General features: G+C 42.5%; 1 protein-coding gene across 4 annotated transcripts; it reads left to right on the plus strand.

The window, feature by feature from the left end:
- The first annotated feature begins 709 nt into the window (after positions 1 to 709).
- Positions 710 to 14,482, plus strand: PDIK1L (PDLIM1 interacting kinase 1 like). Of its 4 annotated transcripts, XM_064363508.1 has the most exons (4): positions 764 to 804; positions 1,942 to 2,179; positions 2,987 to 3,288; positions 10,886 to 14,482. In XM_064363508.1, exons 3-4 carry the CDS (start codon positions 3,004 to 3,006, stop codon positions 11,624 to 11,626), a joined length of 1,026 nt encoding a protein of 341 aa, XP_064219578.1. In that variant the 5' UTR covers positions 764 to 804; positions 1,942 to 2,179; positions 2,987 to 3,003; the 3' UTR covers positions 11,627 to 14,482. The 4 variants fall into 4 exon arrangements, with proteins under 4 accessions (XP_012295638.1, XP_064219578.1, XP_012295636.2 ...); XM_012440215.2 differs by lacking the exon at positions 1,942 to 2,179 and having other exon boundaries at positions 710 to 804; XM_012440213.3 differs by lacking the exons at positions 764 to 804; positions 1,942 to 2,179 and adding an exon at positions 1,524 to 1,544.
- The last annotated feature ends 240 nt before the right edge of the window (positions 14,483 to 14,722 follow it).

The following is a 14,722-nucleotide window of genomic DNA, read 5'->3' on the forward strand; positions in this document are numbered from 1 at the left end:
GGCTTCTTTAAGGGAGATACCACCGAGCCGGCGGGGCAGGGGACGGCGTCTTCCCAGATGATCGCAACCAGCCCCGCGCCGCGGCCGCCGTCTCGGCAACTGCATCGCCCGCAAACATGGCTCAGTGACTCGGACAAAAGCTGCAGCCTCCCCTCCGGCGGGGCGGACGCCAGGCCTTCTTGCTCGGGCCGCGCCTCCACGCGGGCCCGCCAAAGCAGCACCGCGCCCCACAGGCACCCAAGGCCCGCGCAGAAGAAGATGCAAGGGCCGTTCCACCCCAGCGAGCCCCGCACCCCAGCCCGCAGCTCGGTAGGTTGGAAGGGGGGTGGCGAGGGGGAGGGGAGGCCACGGCGGTGCGCACGCAGCCCCAGGCCAGAACCTGCCGCTGCGAACCATACCCGGGGCCGCAGGCCCTGCGCGCCTGCTGCGGCTGGAGGGTGGCCGAGCCCCCGCGTGGCATGGCCTCGCGGTTCCCGGGCCTGGCCACCCCTGCGGGGAGCAGCACCAGTGGTGCGCTCCGGAACGCGCACACCTCCGACTCCAGGCTCTGCAAATCCTCGGGAGAGGGAGGTGGCGAGCGGAGGGCCGGCCACGCGCCTGATCGGTGGCGCGGAACTTCCCGGCTCGCGCTACGGAAAGCCGAGGGGGGCGGGACCGCCAGCGTAAGGGGGTGTGTCCGCGCGCACCACGGGGGCGCGCGCCGGCCGCTGACTGGAGGCGGCGGCTGCAGCGGAGGCGCGAGCTGCCCGATAATGGCGGCCTGCAGAGCCCGTGAGAGGGAGAAGCGGCAGCGTCTACCCTGAGGTAAATCTGGCTCTTCGGCGTGGCGGAGAGGCCCTGCTGCAGTGCCAACGGCCCTGCATGTGCCTCCCTCCCCGGGAGGCCTGTCACAGACCTGTCAGTGGAGCCATCCTGGGGAAGGCCCCGCGTCCCTCAGGCCACCGGCCCTAGCTGCGGCCTCCTCTCACACCCGGGCCACCTCCCCAAGCCCCGGCCCTCAGCCCCCGGCCCCGAGGAGTTGAGGCAGCTGCAGGGCTGGCTCTTCTGGGCGAAGGAGCTCGGGAGGCTCCCCTCCGGGCTTCATCTGAGCGCGGCCAAGGAGGGGGAGGGCCTGACACTTGGCCAATGAGCGCGGCCTGAGCCGCCGCGTCGGGCAACACCTCTGGCCTGGACTGGCCCTTCACGGGCGCCGGCAGGTGTCTGGCCTGGCCGGCCCGCGTCCCCGCGCCGAGTTAGAGCGGCGAGAGCGAGGTCCCGCCACTTGCCGTCGAAAGTCACTTAGGTTCGCGCCGGATGCATCATTAGATCCGGGATCTCACGGGTTTCATAAACACCCCTCTCCTCCCTATTCGGGAAGGTGCTCCTCCCCATGGGGACTGTACCCGGCTGGAGAGGACATGGGACTGCTTCAAAGACACGAACCACCTTGAGTGGATGTGACTGGCGATCGCCGCAGAGCAGGAAAGCTCGTCTGTTGTGTAGTCGGGGCAGAGGATTCTGTGGCAGGAAATCAGACACTAGGAAATTGGGTAGCGATTTGAAGGGTGGGTGTCCGGTTAGAGGAAGTGGGACTGAAAGCAGTCTCAGAAGTCATTTCTTGATTAAATCTATCCTATGGACTAACGCAGCGGATCCCAACTTCTCAGGCTCTAGGGTCAGTAGCTTTTTGCATCCCCAGCTGAACAGAATAAATATTGTACAATCTCAGGTTACTTTTCTTGCCCGTGGTAACAATCTACAGATGAGAATTCGTTTGTGAAGTTCGTTGGAATCTAGAATTTTCTTTGGGGAGTGAGGAAGCACGCTTTAGACTTTCTCCATTCAACACATGAGCATTTCTGTATAGGGCCTTTGCTCTCGCCTTTAAACCATTCACTAAGCTGAATTCCCAAGAACTCTGTTAGAGAGCCCCTTTATATGCAGGATCTTTTTCTTTTTTAGAGACGGGATTTCACCATGTTGACCAGGATGGTCTCATCTCTTGACCTAGTGATCCGCCCGCCTCGGCCTCCCAAAGTGCTGGGATTACAGGCGTGAGCCACCGCGTCCAGCCCACAGGATCTTTTTTGCTGGCAAAAATGACCTAGAACTATTGTTTACTCCAGCTCTCTTCTGATTAGTAAAAAGGAAACATAAGTAAAAAATTTAAAATAGCTATTGTTAAATGACTACAAAAAAGGTAACTGTATTCTAAGTAGCTTACTTTATTTTTAAAGAAAAGTTTCTTCTCCATAAAGTTTATTTTCATTTATTTTGTAAGAAATAAGGAGATGACATAAGAAACAAAATTAAAATATGAATAAGAGTTTGGCCACTTACTTTTACGTAATGAAAACAAACATTTTCAGTTCTATAAATGTTCTGATTCACTTTCAGGCCTTAAGCATAAGCCAGGTGTTTGTATTTCTAACTGTGAGGGGGTTTTGTTTTTGCTGTTTTATGACCATTATGTCTGTGTCAGCCTGAAGGAGAAGCTGGAATTTTGCTTGCTTGCTTGTTTTTTCCTGATCAGTAGATAAGAATGCTGAATTTTGGGAATGTATTTTTAACAATGACATTTTCAAGCAGTTCATACAAGAGACAGTATACTGTAGTGCTTAAAATTGTGGTTGTCTGAGGCATATGGCCTGATTTAAAATCCCTGTTCCACCAGTTACTAGCTATTGACCTTAGGCATTTCCTTTAACCTCTCCATTACATAGTTTCATCTATAAAAAGACCATAATAGTATCTACCTCATAAGATTATTATGAGGATTAACCGAATTTAACATTCTAAAGAGCTTAAAACAGTTCCTGATACATAGTAAATACTACCTGCTAGCTTTATTGTTACTATTCTTAAAATTAGATTTTTCCCTAGATATAGCAAATATCCCTCATGCACTGCAGACAGTGAAACAGATGACAAGCAAATCATACATAAAAGGAAATACAAGCCAGTAGGTATACATAATTTCAACAGAGCACTTTGTTGATTTTTCCAGAAACCTCGACCTTGAAGATGGTGAGTAGCCAGCCAAAGTACGATCTAATACGGGAGGTAGGCCGAGGTAGTTACGGTGTTGTGTATGAAGCAGTCATCAGAAAGACCTCTGCACGGGTGGCAGTGAAGAAAATTCGATGTCACGCACCTGAAAATGTTGAACTAGCCCTTCGTGAGTTCTGGGCACTAAGCAGTATCAAGAGCCAACATCCAAATGTGATTCACTTGGAGGAATGCATCCTACAAAAGGATGGGATGGTGCAAAAGATGTCCCACGGCTCTAATTCTTCCCTTTATTTACAGGTATGTGTTGTTGATTGGGAAATAGAAATGATTTAAACATGGCATTGGTCAGCAAGAAGAGGAATTACAGGGTCAGACGAACATTTCCCTTTAAATGCAGGTGTTTTGTAGTTAGAAGTAGATAAGTGTCTGCCAAGAGTTGAGTAGATGTTTGCTTTAAAACAAGGTTTTATTTAAACCTGTGATGCACATACCTAAAAATAACATAAGCCACCTGTTATGCAATGGTACTTGCCAGTCTGCATGGGAATGGGGCAAGATAGGAGCTAGCGAAGTGCTTGAGACTACAGTCTAATAACTTCATTTCTTTGAAATAAATAATTCTGGACTTGACAGAAGAAAAGGAAAAACTCCACAACCAATAGCAACACCCTTAGGTAATTGGGCGTCTCTTTTATAAATCACTGGTTTGAATGTCAGCCTTTGCTGTTTTAGAGGGATATTTGGTTTCTACACTATGCAATTCCAGTTAATTTTCATGAAGTACGTGGTTTAACACCTGAATGTTATTAACAGTGCTAATAGCTAACATTTGAATTCCCACTCAGTTCCATGCTCTGTATTGAGTGCTTTAAAACAGTTGCTCAAAACAATCCTATGAGGAAAGGACTATTATTATCTTCACTACAAATGAAGAAACTGAGGCTTAGTATAGATAATGAATTTATCCAAAGTTACATACCTAGTAAGTGGTAGAATTGGGAGCTGGAGCTAAGACTGACAGCTAAAGCTTATGCTCTTTTAACTTCCAAATTACTCTTCTATAAACCTGGGTAAATGGAAAAGCTTTTCTATTTTTCTTTTGTTGGCTTCTGCCAGAAATTTAAATCTCTAGTAGCTCTATACTCAAAGAATAAAAAAAGAATAAAAAAGATATTAAGACATAGCTTGTTAAAGGCTAGGGCAAAATTTCTGTTTTTTTTTTTTTTTTTTTTAATAGAGACGAGGTTTCACCGTGTTGCTCAGGCTGGTCTTGAACTCCTGAGCTCAGGCAATCCACCCGCCTCGGCCTCCCAAAGTGCTGGGATTACAGGCATGAGCCACCGTGCCTGGCCGCAACATTTCTTAAAGCTAGTCATTCTTGGAAAAGAAAACAACTTTGAGTGTGTCTAAATTCAGAATTTACCATCAGACTTTTACCATTTAAAAGTCTGCTTTTGGGCGGGGCACTATGGGCTCATTACGCCTGTAATCCCAGCACTTTGGGAGGCTGAGGCAGGTGGATTACCTGAGGTCAAGTGTTTGAGACCTGCCTGGCCAACATGGCAAAACCCTGTCTCTACTAAAAAAATACAAAAATTAGCTTGGCATGGTAATGTGCAACTGTAATCCTAACTACTCAGAAGGCTGAGGCAGGAGAATCTCTTAAACCCAGGAGGCAGAGGTTGCAGCGGGCCGAGATTGCACCTTTGCACTCCAGCCTGGGGGACAGAGCGAGACTCTGTCTCAAAAAAAAAAAAAGGCTCTTTTGGCCAGGTGCAGTGGCTTACGCAACACTTTAGATGGCAGAGACAGGAGGCAGGAGTATCACTTGAACCCAGGAATTCAAGACCAGCCTGGATAATATAGTGAAACCCCATCTGTACAAAAAAAAAAATTAGGCATGGTGGCATGCACCTTATAGTCCCACCTACTTGAGAGGCTGAGGTGGAAGGATCGCTTGAATCCAGGAGGCAGAGGTTGCAGTGAGCTGACGTTGTGCCACTGCACTGCAGCCTGGGTGACAGAGCAAGATTCTGTCTCTAACAAAACCTCTGTTTTTAAAACAAGGAAAGCTTTTGGAGTAGGAACAACAAAACAAATACATGAATGTATATATTAAGAAACTTGCAAGTTTTTTTGTATGATGAGCAGATATTAGTCTTGAGAACTTAATTTATATTGCAGTTTAGCACTCTGTGCCCTGAAGTCATTATTATTATTATTTTTTGAGATGGAGTCTTGCTCTGTCGCTCAGGCTAGAGTGTGGTGGCGTGATCTCAGCTCACTGCAACCTCCACCTCCCAGTGATTTTCCTGGCTCAGCCTTCTGAGTAGTTGGGACTAAGGCGCCTGCCACCACACCCAGCTAATTTTTGTATGTTTAGTAGAGATGGGGTATCACCATGTTGGCTAGGCTGGTCTCAAACTCCAGACCTCAAGTGATCCATCCACCTCGGCTTCCCAAAGTGCTGGGATTACAGGCGTGAGCCAGTGCACCCGGCCAATGCTCCGAAGTTTTCTGTTTTATGGCAGTAAAAATATCTATTTATATCATTTTATTGTTCGTTTTTCTACAAGTGCTTATTATGTAAGTTGAATTGATAGAAAATATTGGAAACATTCTTACTCTATTCCCTCTTAAAAGTGGATAGAGGCCGGGCACGGTGGCTCACATCTGTAATCCTAGCACTTTGGGAGGCCGAGGCAGGCAGATTACCTGAGCTCAGGAGTCCGAGACCAGCCTTGGCAACATGGTGAAACCCCATCTCTACTGAAATACAAAAAATTAGCCAGGCATGACGGCATGTTCCTCTATTCCCAGCTACTCAGGAAGCTGAGGCAGGAGAATTTCTTGAACGTGGGAGGCAGGGATTGCAGTGAGGCAAGATCACGCCACTGCACTCTAGCCTGGGTGACAGAATGAGACTCCATCTCCAAAACAAAACAAAAACAAACCAAAAAGGGGGATAGAAAGCCCGACATGGTGGCTCACACCTGTAATTCCAGTACTTTGGGAGGCTGAAGACAGCGAATCACTTGAGCTCAGGAGTTCAAGACCAGCCTGGGCAAAATGGCAAAACCCAATCTCTACAAAAAAGTACAAAAAGTTAGCCAGGTGTGGTGGCGCATGCCTCTGGTCCCAGCTGTTTGGGAGGCTGAGGTGGGAGGATCCTTGAGCCCAGGAGGCAGAGGTTGCAGGATGCCTAGAGTGGGCCACTGCACTTCAGCCTGGGCGACAGAGCCAGACCCTGTCTCAAAAAAAAAAAAAAAAAGTGGATAGAACCTTGCTGAACTTTACATTTAGTTTTAGAGACTAGGATGCATGATCTCTTTTGAAGTAGAAAAGCAAAGATATTTAAACAAGATTTATTAGCTGAGCATGGTGGCATGCACCTGTAGTTCTAGCTGCTCAGGAGGCTGAGGCAGGAGGATTGCTAGAGTCCAGTTCAAGACTGCAGTAAGCCGTGACTGGACCACTGTACTCCAGCCCAGATCATGGAGTGGGACCCTGTCTCAAAAATAAATAAACAAACAAACATATTATTTAGTGCTGAGTCCAGATCCAGCAGTTGTTATAGTAGCTAGGCATTAGCTCATAAAGTTTTTTGTTTTTGTTTTGTTTTGTTTTGTTTTGTTTTGTTTTTTTGAGACAGATTCTTGCTGTGTCGCCAGGCGCTAGGGTGGAGTGCAGTGGCATGATCTCAACTCGCTGCAACTTCTGCCTCCTGGGTTCAAGAAATGCTCCTGCCTCAGCCTCCCAAGTAGATGGGACTACAGGTGCACACCACCACACCCAGCTAATTTTTGTATTTTTTAGTAGATGACCTGGTGATCTGCCCACCTCGGCCTCCCAAAGTGCTGGGATTACAGGCGTGAGCCACTGCGCCCGGCCTCATAAAGTTTTAAGATGTAAGGGCCTACCAGACTTGATACACTGATTTTTTTTCAATTTATTTTTATTTTTTTTACTTTTTTTTTCTTTTTTTTAAAAAAAGATGGGGTTTCACCATGTTGGTCAGGCTGGTCTTGAATTCCCAACCTCAGGTGATCCGCCCGCTTTGGCCCCCAAAGTGCTTGGATTACAGGCGTGAGCCACCACGCCCAGCCAATTTTTTTTTTTTTATATAAACATGGGGTTTCACCATGATGACCAGGCTGGTCTTGAACTCCTGACCTCAGATGATCCACCCACCTCGGCCTTCCAAAGTGCTAGGATTACTTTGGTAGCTGAGGCGTGAGCCACTGTGCCCGGCTTATAGTGATTTTTACTATCTAAAGCACCTTTTTGTTAGTAAATCTCTTTCATCTTTTAAAGCCTGATAGACTTGTGTTTCACTTGTGATACTTTTTGCTAGCTGAATGACCTTGGGTAAATAACCCAACTCTTCCTAGCATCTGTTTCTTCATATTTAAGATAAGGGGTAATAATATCTACTTTGTATAGGAGTTGTCAGAATTAGAGATGTTGCAGAAGCAATACTTGGTACATGCGAGTACTCAGTAATTGGTATCTCTCTTAAAATTGTCTTTTCTATGGATTTGTTTAGTTGTCCAGACATTCATCAACACATTTAGCAAGTGCGTTCTCTAAATTTACATCTAGTAAAGACATCCAGTATTTACATTTAGTAAAGACAAATCTATAGTATGACTACAGAGTCCCTATGCATAGTATTCTCCATACAGATTTTAATTTTTCTCCATGTTTTTCCAGATGTCTACTTCCTTGTTCTTGGTTGGAAGCATTAAATCAGTTCCTGATAGCCAAAAGCCTCACCTAGAAGAAAATGTAAAACAAATAACAGAGGTTGCAATCTCACACATAGGAACCTAGTGGCCAGTCTGTATATTTGTGGTAAATGTCATGAATGAGAAGTACAGGATGCACATAACAGAGAAACCTACATAATCCTATGGTTCAAGAGTTACGAATTGTTGGGTGGGTGCAGTGGCTTACACCTGTAATTCCAGCACTTTGGGAGAGTGAGGCAGGTGAATCACTTGAGCTCAGAAGTTCATGATTAGCCTGGGCAATGTGGTGAAACCTTATCTCTATAAAAAATTTAAAAAATTAACCAGGCAGGCTGGGCTTGGTGGCTTACGCCTATAGTCCCAGCACTTTGGGAGGTCAAGGCAGGCAGAACATGAGGTCAGGAGTTCAAGACCAGTCTGGCCAACATAGTGAAACCCTGTGTCTACCAAAAATAGAAAAATTAGCTAGGTGAGATGGCAGGTGCCTGTAGTCCCAGCTACTCAGGAGGCTGAGGCAGGAGAATCACTTGAACCCAGGAGGCAGAGATTGTAGTGAGCTGAGATTGCACCACTGCACTCGAGCCTGGACAACAGAGCGAGACTCCATCTCAAAAAAAAAAAATTTTTTTTTTGGGCATGGTGGTGCACACCTGTAGTCTCAGCTACTCAGGAGGCTGAGGCAGGAGGATCACTTGAGCCTGGGAGGTTGAGGCTGCAGTGAGCCATGATTGTGTTACTGCACTCCAGCCTCAGTGATAGAGCAATACCTTGTCACACACACACTATATATATATATATATTTATAGTGTGAAGAGGAGTTAGCTAGATAAGTGAGAAAAATTTCCTAGGCAGAAAAAAACTGTACATACAAAGGTCTTGAAGCAAAAGGCATGAAGGGTTTAAAAATTGAAAGAAGGTAGTGAGATAGTGAGAGTTGTTTTAGGTGAGGCTAGGAGGGTCAGCAGGAGTCAGAGCACTCAAGATCTCATAACCTATGTTAAAGAGCTTAGATTATATCCTAAGGGAACAGGGAAGCCATTGAAGGGCTTTAGGTAAGGGAAACCAATGGCTAACATCTTCTGCGTATTAAAATAAGCAGATTGGACGCTGCATTTCCATAGCTCTCAACCAGAGGCCCTGTGGCCTGTTTTCATATGGTCTGAATGGCCTGTTTTCATATGGTTTCGATGCTAAAAATAGTTCTTATATTTTTTAAGACTTGCAGGGGAAGCAAAAAGTCAAGGAAGAAGTATATGGTATTTATGTGGCTGTCAGGCCTAAAGTATTTACTATCTGGCCTTACTCTAAACCATTCTACTGTAAACCATTCTTTGAATGCTGGGACTCTGCATTGCTGAAAGCTATTTAGGAAGTTTGCTTTTGAGAGTAAAGCCAGGACCGGGCGCAGTGGCTCATGCCTGAAATCCCAGCACTTTGGGAGGCTGAGGCGAGTGGATCACCTGAGGTCAGGAGTTTGAGACCAGCTTGGCCAACATGGCGAAACCCTGTCTCTACTAAAAAATACAAAAATTAGCCGGGCATGGTGGCACATGCTTGTAATCCCAGCTACAGGGGTGCTGAGGCAGGAGGATGGCTTGAATCTGGGAGGCAGAGGTTGCAGTGGGCTGAGATCCTGCCACTGCACTTCAGCCGGGGCAGCAGAGTGAGACTCCAGCTCAAAAAAAAGTGAGTAAAGACATCAGTGCACCTGGTAAATAATTATGTGATCTGTACCTGTTCTTTCATTTTCTGTCTCACTGGCATGCAATAAGGAAAACTCATACAAAAGAGGTGTCTGCAGATCATTGCAATTACTGTTGTCTGCCATGTGGAGAGATGGCGTGAAGGGATGTTCTTTGCTTCTGCTTGCCCAAATGCTAGAGGAATTTAAATGTGAAATTAGCAATTCATTCACTCTTCAGGAGCTCTTTGGCCTTTTCTGTTTAACTCATAGGTCTGAAAAGGACATCATATAACAAATACTTTTAAAAGACTGTATATGGTATTTTAGAGTGATAGTTCATGTCCAGTGAAGTAATACCATTGAATTTCAAGTAAAGAAGTGTTATAATTAGATAATAATAACAAATAAAACTGTGATTTAGTCTAGGTTTTCAGCTTGTATTAAAGAAGAAATATATGAATTCAGAGTTGATTTTTTATATCAAAATGCATATTTGAAAACAAAACAAAAATGAAAAATTTTTAAAAATTCGTATTTGATTTTTATAAATTGGTTTTTAAAAGCCATCCAGTGAAAGAGATAGCCAACATATTTGCATTCTGCTTATAGAAGTTTATGAAGTAACAGTGTCAGTCTTTATTTTATTAGTGACTACAGAAACAGTTATTTCTGCAACAACTAGTTGTTCCTTGAACATTTTTCTCTCGATTTCACAGGTTATGTTGATAGTGTATGTGCAATGAGTAAGAAGTATGTTTCAGGCAATTTCACTGAATAGAGTTTCCTAATTGAGGTTTATACCCCAGCTGGCAATTTCCTAGGTCTGTCTGCTGAAACTTTGGTCTTTTCATGAAGCTGTAAGCTAGGTGGGTAGAGTTCAGCTCCATTGCAGCATGGAGAAAATGTGTGGCTGCTTGGCTGAACACTTTTCAAAATAAAACTATTTTAAAATTTTTACCTCTTGCCTTAGAGCTTTGGTGTATATTCATCAGGGACAAAATGACAGTTTGAAGCATTTTTTTAGTTTTAAATAAAATGCGTATATGAAAGCATGATTAGGCTGGGCATGGTAGCTCATGCCTGTAATCCCAGCGCTTTGGGAGGCCGAGGTGGGCAGATCGCTTAAGGTCAGGAGTTCAAGACCAGCTTGGCCAACATCGTGAAACCCCATCTCTACTAAAAATACGAAAATTAGCCAGGCGTGGTTGTAGGCGCCTGTAATCCCAACTACTCGGGAGGCTGAGGCAGGAGAATCACTTGAACCTGGGAGGGAAAGGTTGCAGTGAGCCGAGATTGTGTCACTGCACTCCAGCCTGGGTGATGAAAGAAATCACTGATTAAATATTCATATAGAGTTTCCACTTAAAGGTGGAGACTGACTTAACCTTTGAATTATTTTCCTATAACTGAATTATATAACCTATGCAGATGATTGTAATCTTTTTTTTCCTTCTTGTAGCTTGTAGAAACTTCATTAAAAGGAGAAATTGCCTTTGATCCCAGAAGCGCCTATTATTTGTGGTTTGTGATGGATTTTTGTGACGGAGGAGATATGAATGAGTATCTGTTGTCCAGGAAACCCAATCGTAAAACTAACACCAGCTTCATGCTTCAGCTGAGCAGTGCCCTGGCTTTCTTGCATAAAAACCAGATCATCCATCGTGATCTTAAGCCTGATAACATCCTGATTTCTCAAACCAGGTTGGATACCAGTGACTTGGAACCTACACTCAAAGTGGCTGATTTTGGTCTAAGTAAAGTTTGTTCAGCCTCTGGGCAGAACCCAGAAGAACCTGTCAGTGTAAACAAGTGTTTCCTTTCCACAGCATGTGGAACAGATTTTTACATGGCCCCTGAAGTTTGGGAAGGACATTACACAGCAAAAGCTGACATCTTTGCTCTGGGGATTATCATCTGGGCAATGCTGGAAAGGATCACATTCATAGACACAGAGACAAAGAAAGAACTCTTGGGGAGTTATGTGAAACAAGGAACTGAGATTGTGCCTGTTGGGGAGGCACTTCTGGAAAATCCCAAAATGGAACTTCTCATTCCTGTGAAGAAAAAGTCCATGAATGGGCGAATGAAACAACTGATTAAGGAAATGCTGGCTGCAAACCCTCAGGATCGTCCAGATGCTTTTGAACTAGAACTCAGATTAGTACAAATTGCATTTAAAGATAGCAGCTGGGAAACGTGACACATATTATTTGCAAATATCATGGATGATATGCTGCTTCTGTATAACAGTGATACAACATTATGTGGCTGAAAAAGAATATAAAAAGCTAGACTCCACCTTCTAAGGGTTTAGATTTTGTGGGATTTTTTTTTCCTCATTTTTCTTAAATCCAAGTTGGCCATTTTATTAGTATGTTTCAAATGTGTATTACCAATGTGGGTGTAAATTTTTAAAAAATGATTATTGGTAGAAGTTTGGCAGGAAAATTCTCTAAGAGCCAAGAAGAGAAGAGAGTCCAGTTTTCTGGAAATATGTCTCTTAAGTATTTTAGACATTCCTTGTCAGTATTAGGAATTTCCATGGGAGAAGAGGTTTGCATGCTGGTAATGCAACCTTTGAAACTTTGTAAAGGAAACATATATGTATATATTTATGTATATGTAAGTATGTGAATGTGCGCATTTTGCATTCCATATGAAAAAAAATGCCACGTCTGTTTAAATTATTTGATGTAGGTTTGGGTTTTTGAGATTTGCTGGTGAAAGCAGTGATGAAAAATAAACAAACCTTCTCTCATCTTCCTGCTCTTCCCCTCCCTCTAATGAAATCATATTAATTTTTTTTTTTGTAATATACAGCTTTTTTTTTTTAAAGGCATCATTTTGGAGGGTCTAAAATTGTCTGGTAAAACATAAATGAAATTAAGTGATCCAAAGCTGCTGAAGTATGTTTGAGCTCTCCAGTGCCCTATAGCTGCAAGAGTTGAATTAGTCGTGCAGTCATATGGTAGCAAGTTGGCAAGGACGTTGGTGATTCAGTCTGACCTTCTTTAGGTAACTGAGCATTTATTTAACCAACTAAACCACTGCATTGGGATGTTTGCACTTGAACTTCTACAGTCTGATATAAATCCGAATACAGGATTGTTTTGTTTCTGAAAACTTTGCTATGTATGAACTGTAATACTTGATATATTTTTGGTTTCAAGACTTTGTCTAAGCCTCATTATACTGAAGTTGAAGAAACCAAATGAGCTCTACCCTCACATTGCCTGCCCTGATATGGTCACTTGTTGAGTCACTGGAGTTCCTTTCATTCTGGCACTGATGCTGTTTTCTCTTGTCTGATTTGAGACAGTAATGGTAGTAATATGGTTGTTGTAAATGTTGATCACCTTTACCTAAAGTGGGAGAAGATACATATACAGTATGGCAAATGGATAAAATATTGTGGCATCAACTACTTTTCAAGTAGAAAAGTTATCCATTTTATACAATCACTGATATAGTCTATGTCAAAAACCAACAGACCATTATTCCTCTTGAAGTTAGTTTAATTTTAACTTTGTATGGTTGTCTACAACTTGTTTTCCTGTAAATGCAGATAGTTGAAATCTAAAGGAAAGAATGCTTTCCTAAAACAGATCATTAGCCTTTAAGGTTAAATAAACTTTACATTGTATCTAAGTTAATCTTTATAAAGCACTAGAATTTTTGGTCAAATGTCAGACAAAATAGTATTAGAATATTGAAATTATTGATAGCTTGCATAATCTCAGCTTTTTTGAACTTCCACAACTTTTGGAATATTGCTGTTATGATTTTTTCCCTGTTTAAAATGTGTTCAGAGGAAATAGTAAAACATCATACAAAAAATTGCAGTACATAAAATTTCAGTGTTACTTGATCTGGAAGTCTAAAATTTGGACTAAAAGGTTTTATGAAATAAAGCCTCTTAAAATGAAAATTCATACTTTTAACATCACTTTCAAGCTAACAAGTATAAGAATTCTTTTGGAAATTAGAGGTGGAAACGCACTGGACCCTCATGATTATTGACCCTCTGAATCACCAGATTAGTTTAATTTAACAGATATGTCCAAGGAAGTTGAGCTAATAGGGAGTAAGAAAAGGCATCATGATAACCTCTAGTCAGTAACATGGCACTTCAGCAGAGATTCATAGATGATGGTATGCCCATGCTTCATTTGATTTTCAAATATCTATGTGCTTGCAGCCACAGTTTCCTAAGCACATAGTTTTTGGTCCTGCCTCATTTAAAATTGTTAATGATTATCATTTATTTGGAAAGATTTTACCTGTGAAGTAAAATTCTTTGATTGGGGGTAAGGGTATGAGGTGATCAGGAAGTTTCTTCTGGAATTTTCTCAAGTTCTTGTATTCTAAAATAGCCAAGCAAAATGATAGTAAATTCTTTGTCTTTGTTCTTTCAGTCAGAGGTATTTATTAAGTACCTACTGTGTGCTCAGCACTAAAGGTTGGTTGATAAAATGACAATTAAAAAATGGCATTTAGCCAAAGGCCTTTTCCAGCCAGGAGTAAGAAAAGATGATTAGTGATATTTGGAGATAACTGGATATTTGCTAGAGGAAAAATGAAAGCAAAACTTTGTGCACAGTGCCTTGCCCATAATAGGTACTCAATAAGCACTTATTCCTCATAGAGTCTCTTGCCATGGTTTATAGTGTTTTTTGAAATCTGTCTTAACTGAAAAAAGACCAAATATTTCAAATAAGCTTATAGGCAGCTGTGGCCAGTTAAAATATGGGGTTGTACAGTTAGTTCCTAGAATGTTATTTTGCACTAGTTGTCACTTAGAAAGATGGGGTTCCTGTAGATTTTTTGGTGCTAAGGGATACTTTGTCATTATGATGAAGTAAGTGTTAAGTGTCAGATAAATAGCACACAGAATAGTTCTTTCTGCTGGTCTGTTTTTTCTCTTTGTTGTTGTTGTTTTTAATTGTAAATTGTTATCAATCAAACTATTGTAGCAGCTACAAAATAATTCACCAGCATGACAAAATGGTCAAAAAATAAGTCATCAGCACTTCAGAAATAAAAGCAACTTTTGAAATTTTCTGTTAAAATTGTCAAATATATTTTATGAAGAATTTATAAAAGGGGAAAATGATTGTAATTTATTGTTCATGACTTTTTTTTTAATAAAGTGAGTTTCAACAAAAAAAAAAAACCCCGAAAATTCTATGTTGCTGCTTTAGTGTTTCTGTGAGTAGTTCTGTAGTACTTTACTTCATGAGCATAAAATAGAGGGTATAAAATCTGAAACAATGTATTTTTCAGACTTACCTATTAA

This window comes from Aotus nancymaae, unplaced genomic scaffold, assembly GCF_030222135.1.
Source record: "Aotus nancymaae isolate 86718 unplaced genomic scaffold, 86718_ANA_hifiasm-v0.15.2.pri h1tg000053l, whole genome shotgun sequence".
Classification (NCBI taxonomy): Eukaryota; Metazoa; Chordata; class Mammalia; order Primates; family Aotidae; genus Aotus; species Aotus nancymaae.

Bases quoted from the DNA above. Each gene is read 5' to 3' on its own strand.
- PDIK1L (XM_012440215.2), top strand. From the start codon at position 3,004: ATGGTGAGTAGCCAGCCAAAGTACGATCTAATACGGGAGGTAGGCCGA. The intron at 3,289-10,885 runs GTATGTGTTGTT...TCCTTCTTGTAG, and splicing joins ATTCTTCCCTTTATTTACAG to CTTGTAGAAACTTCATTAAA.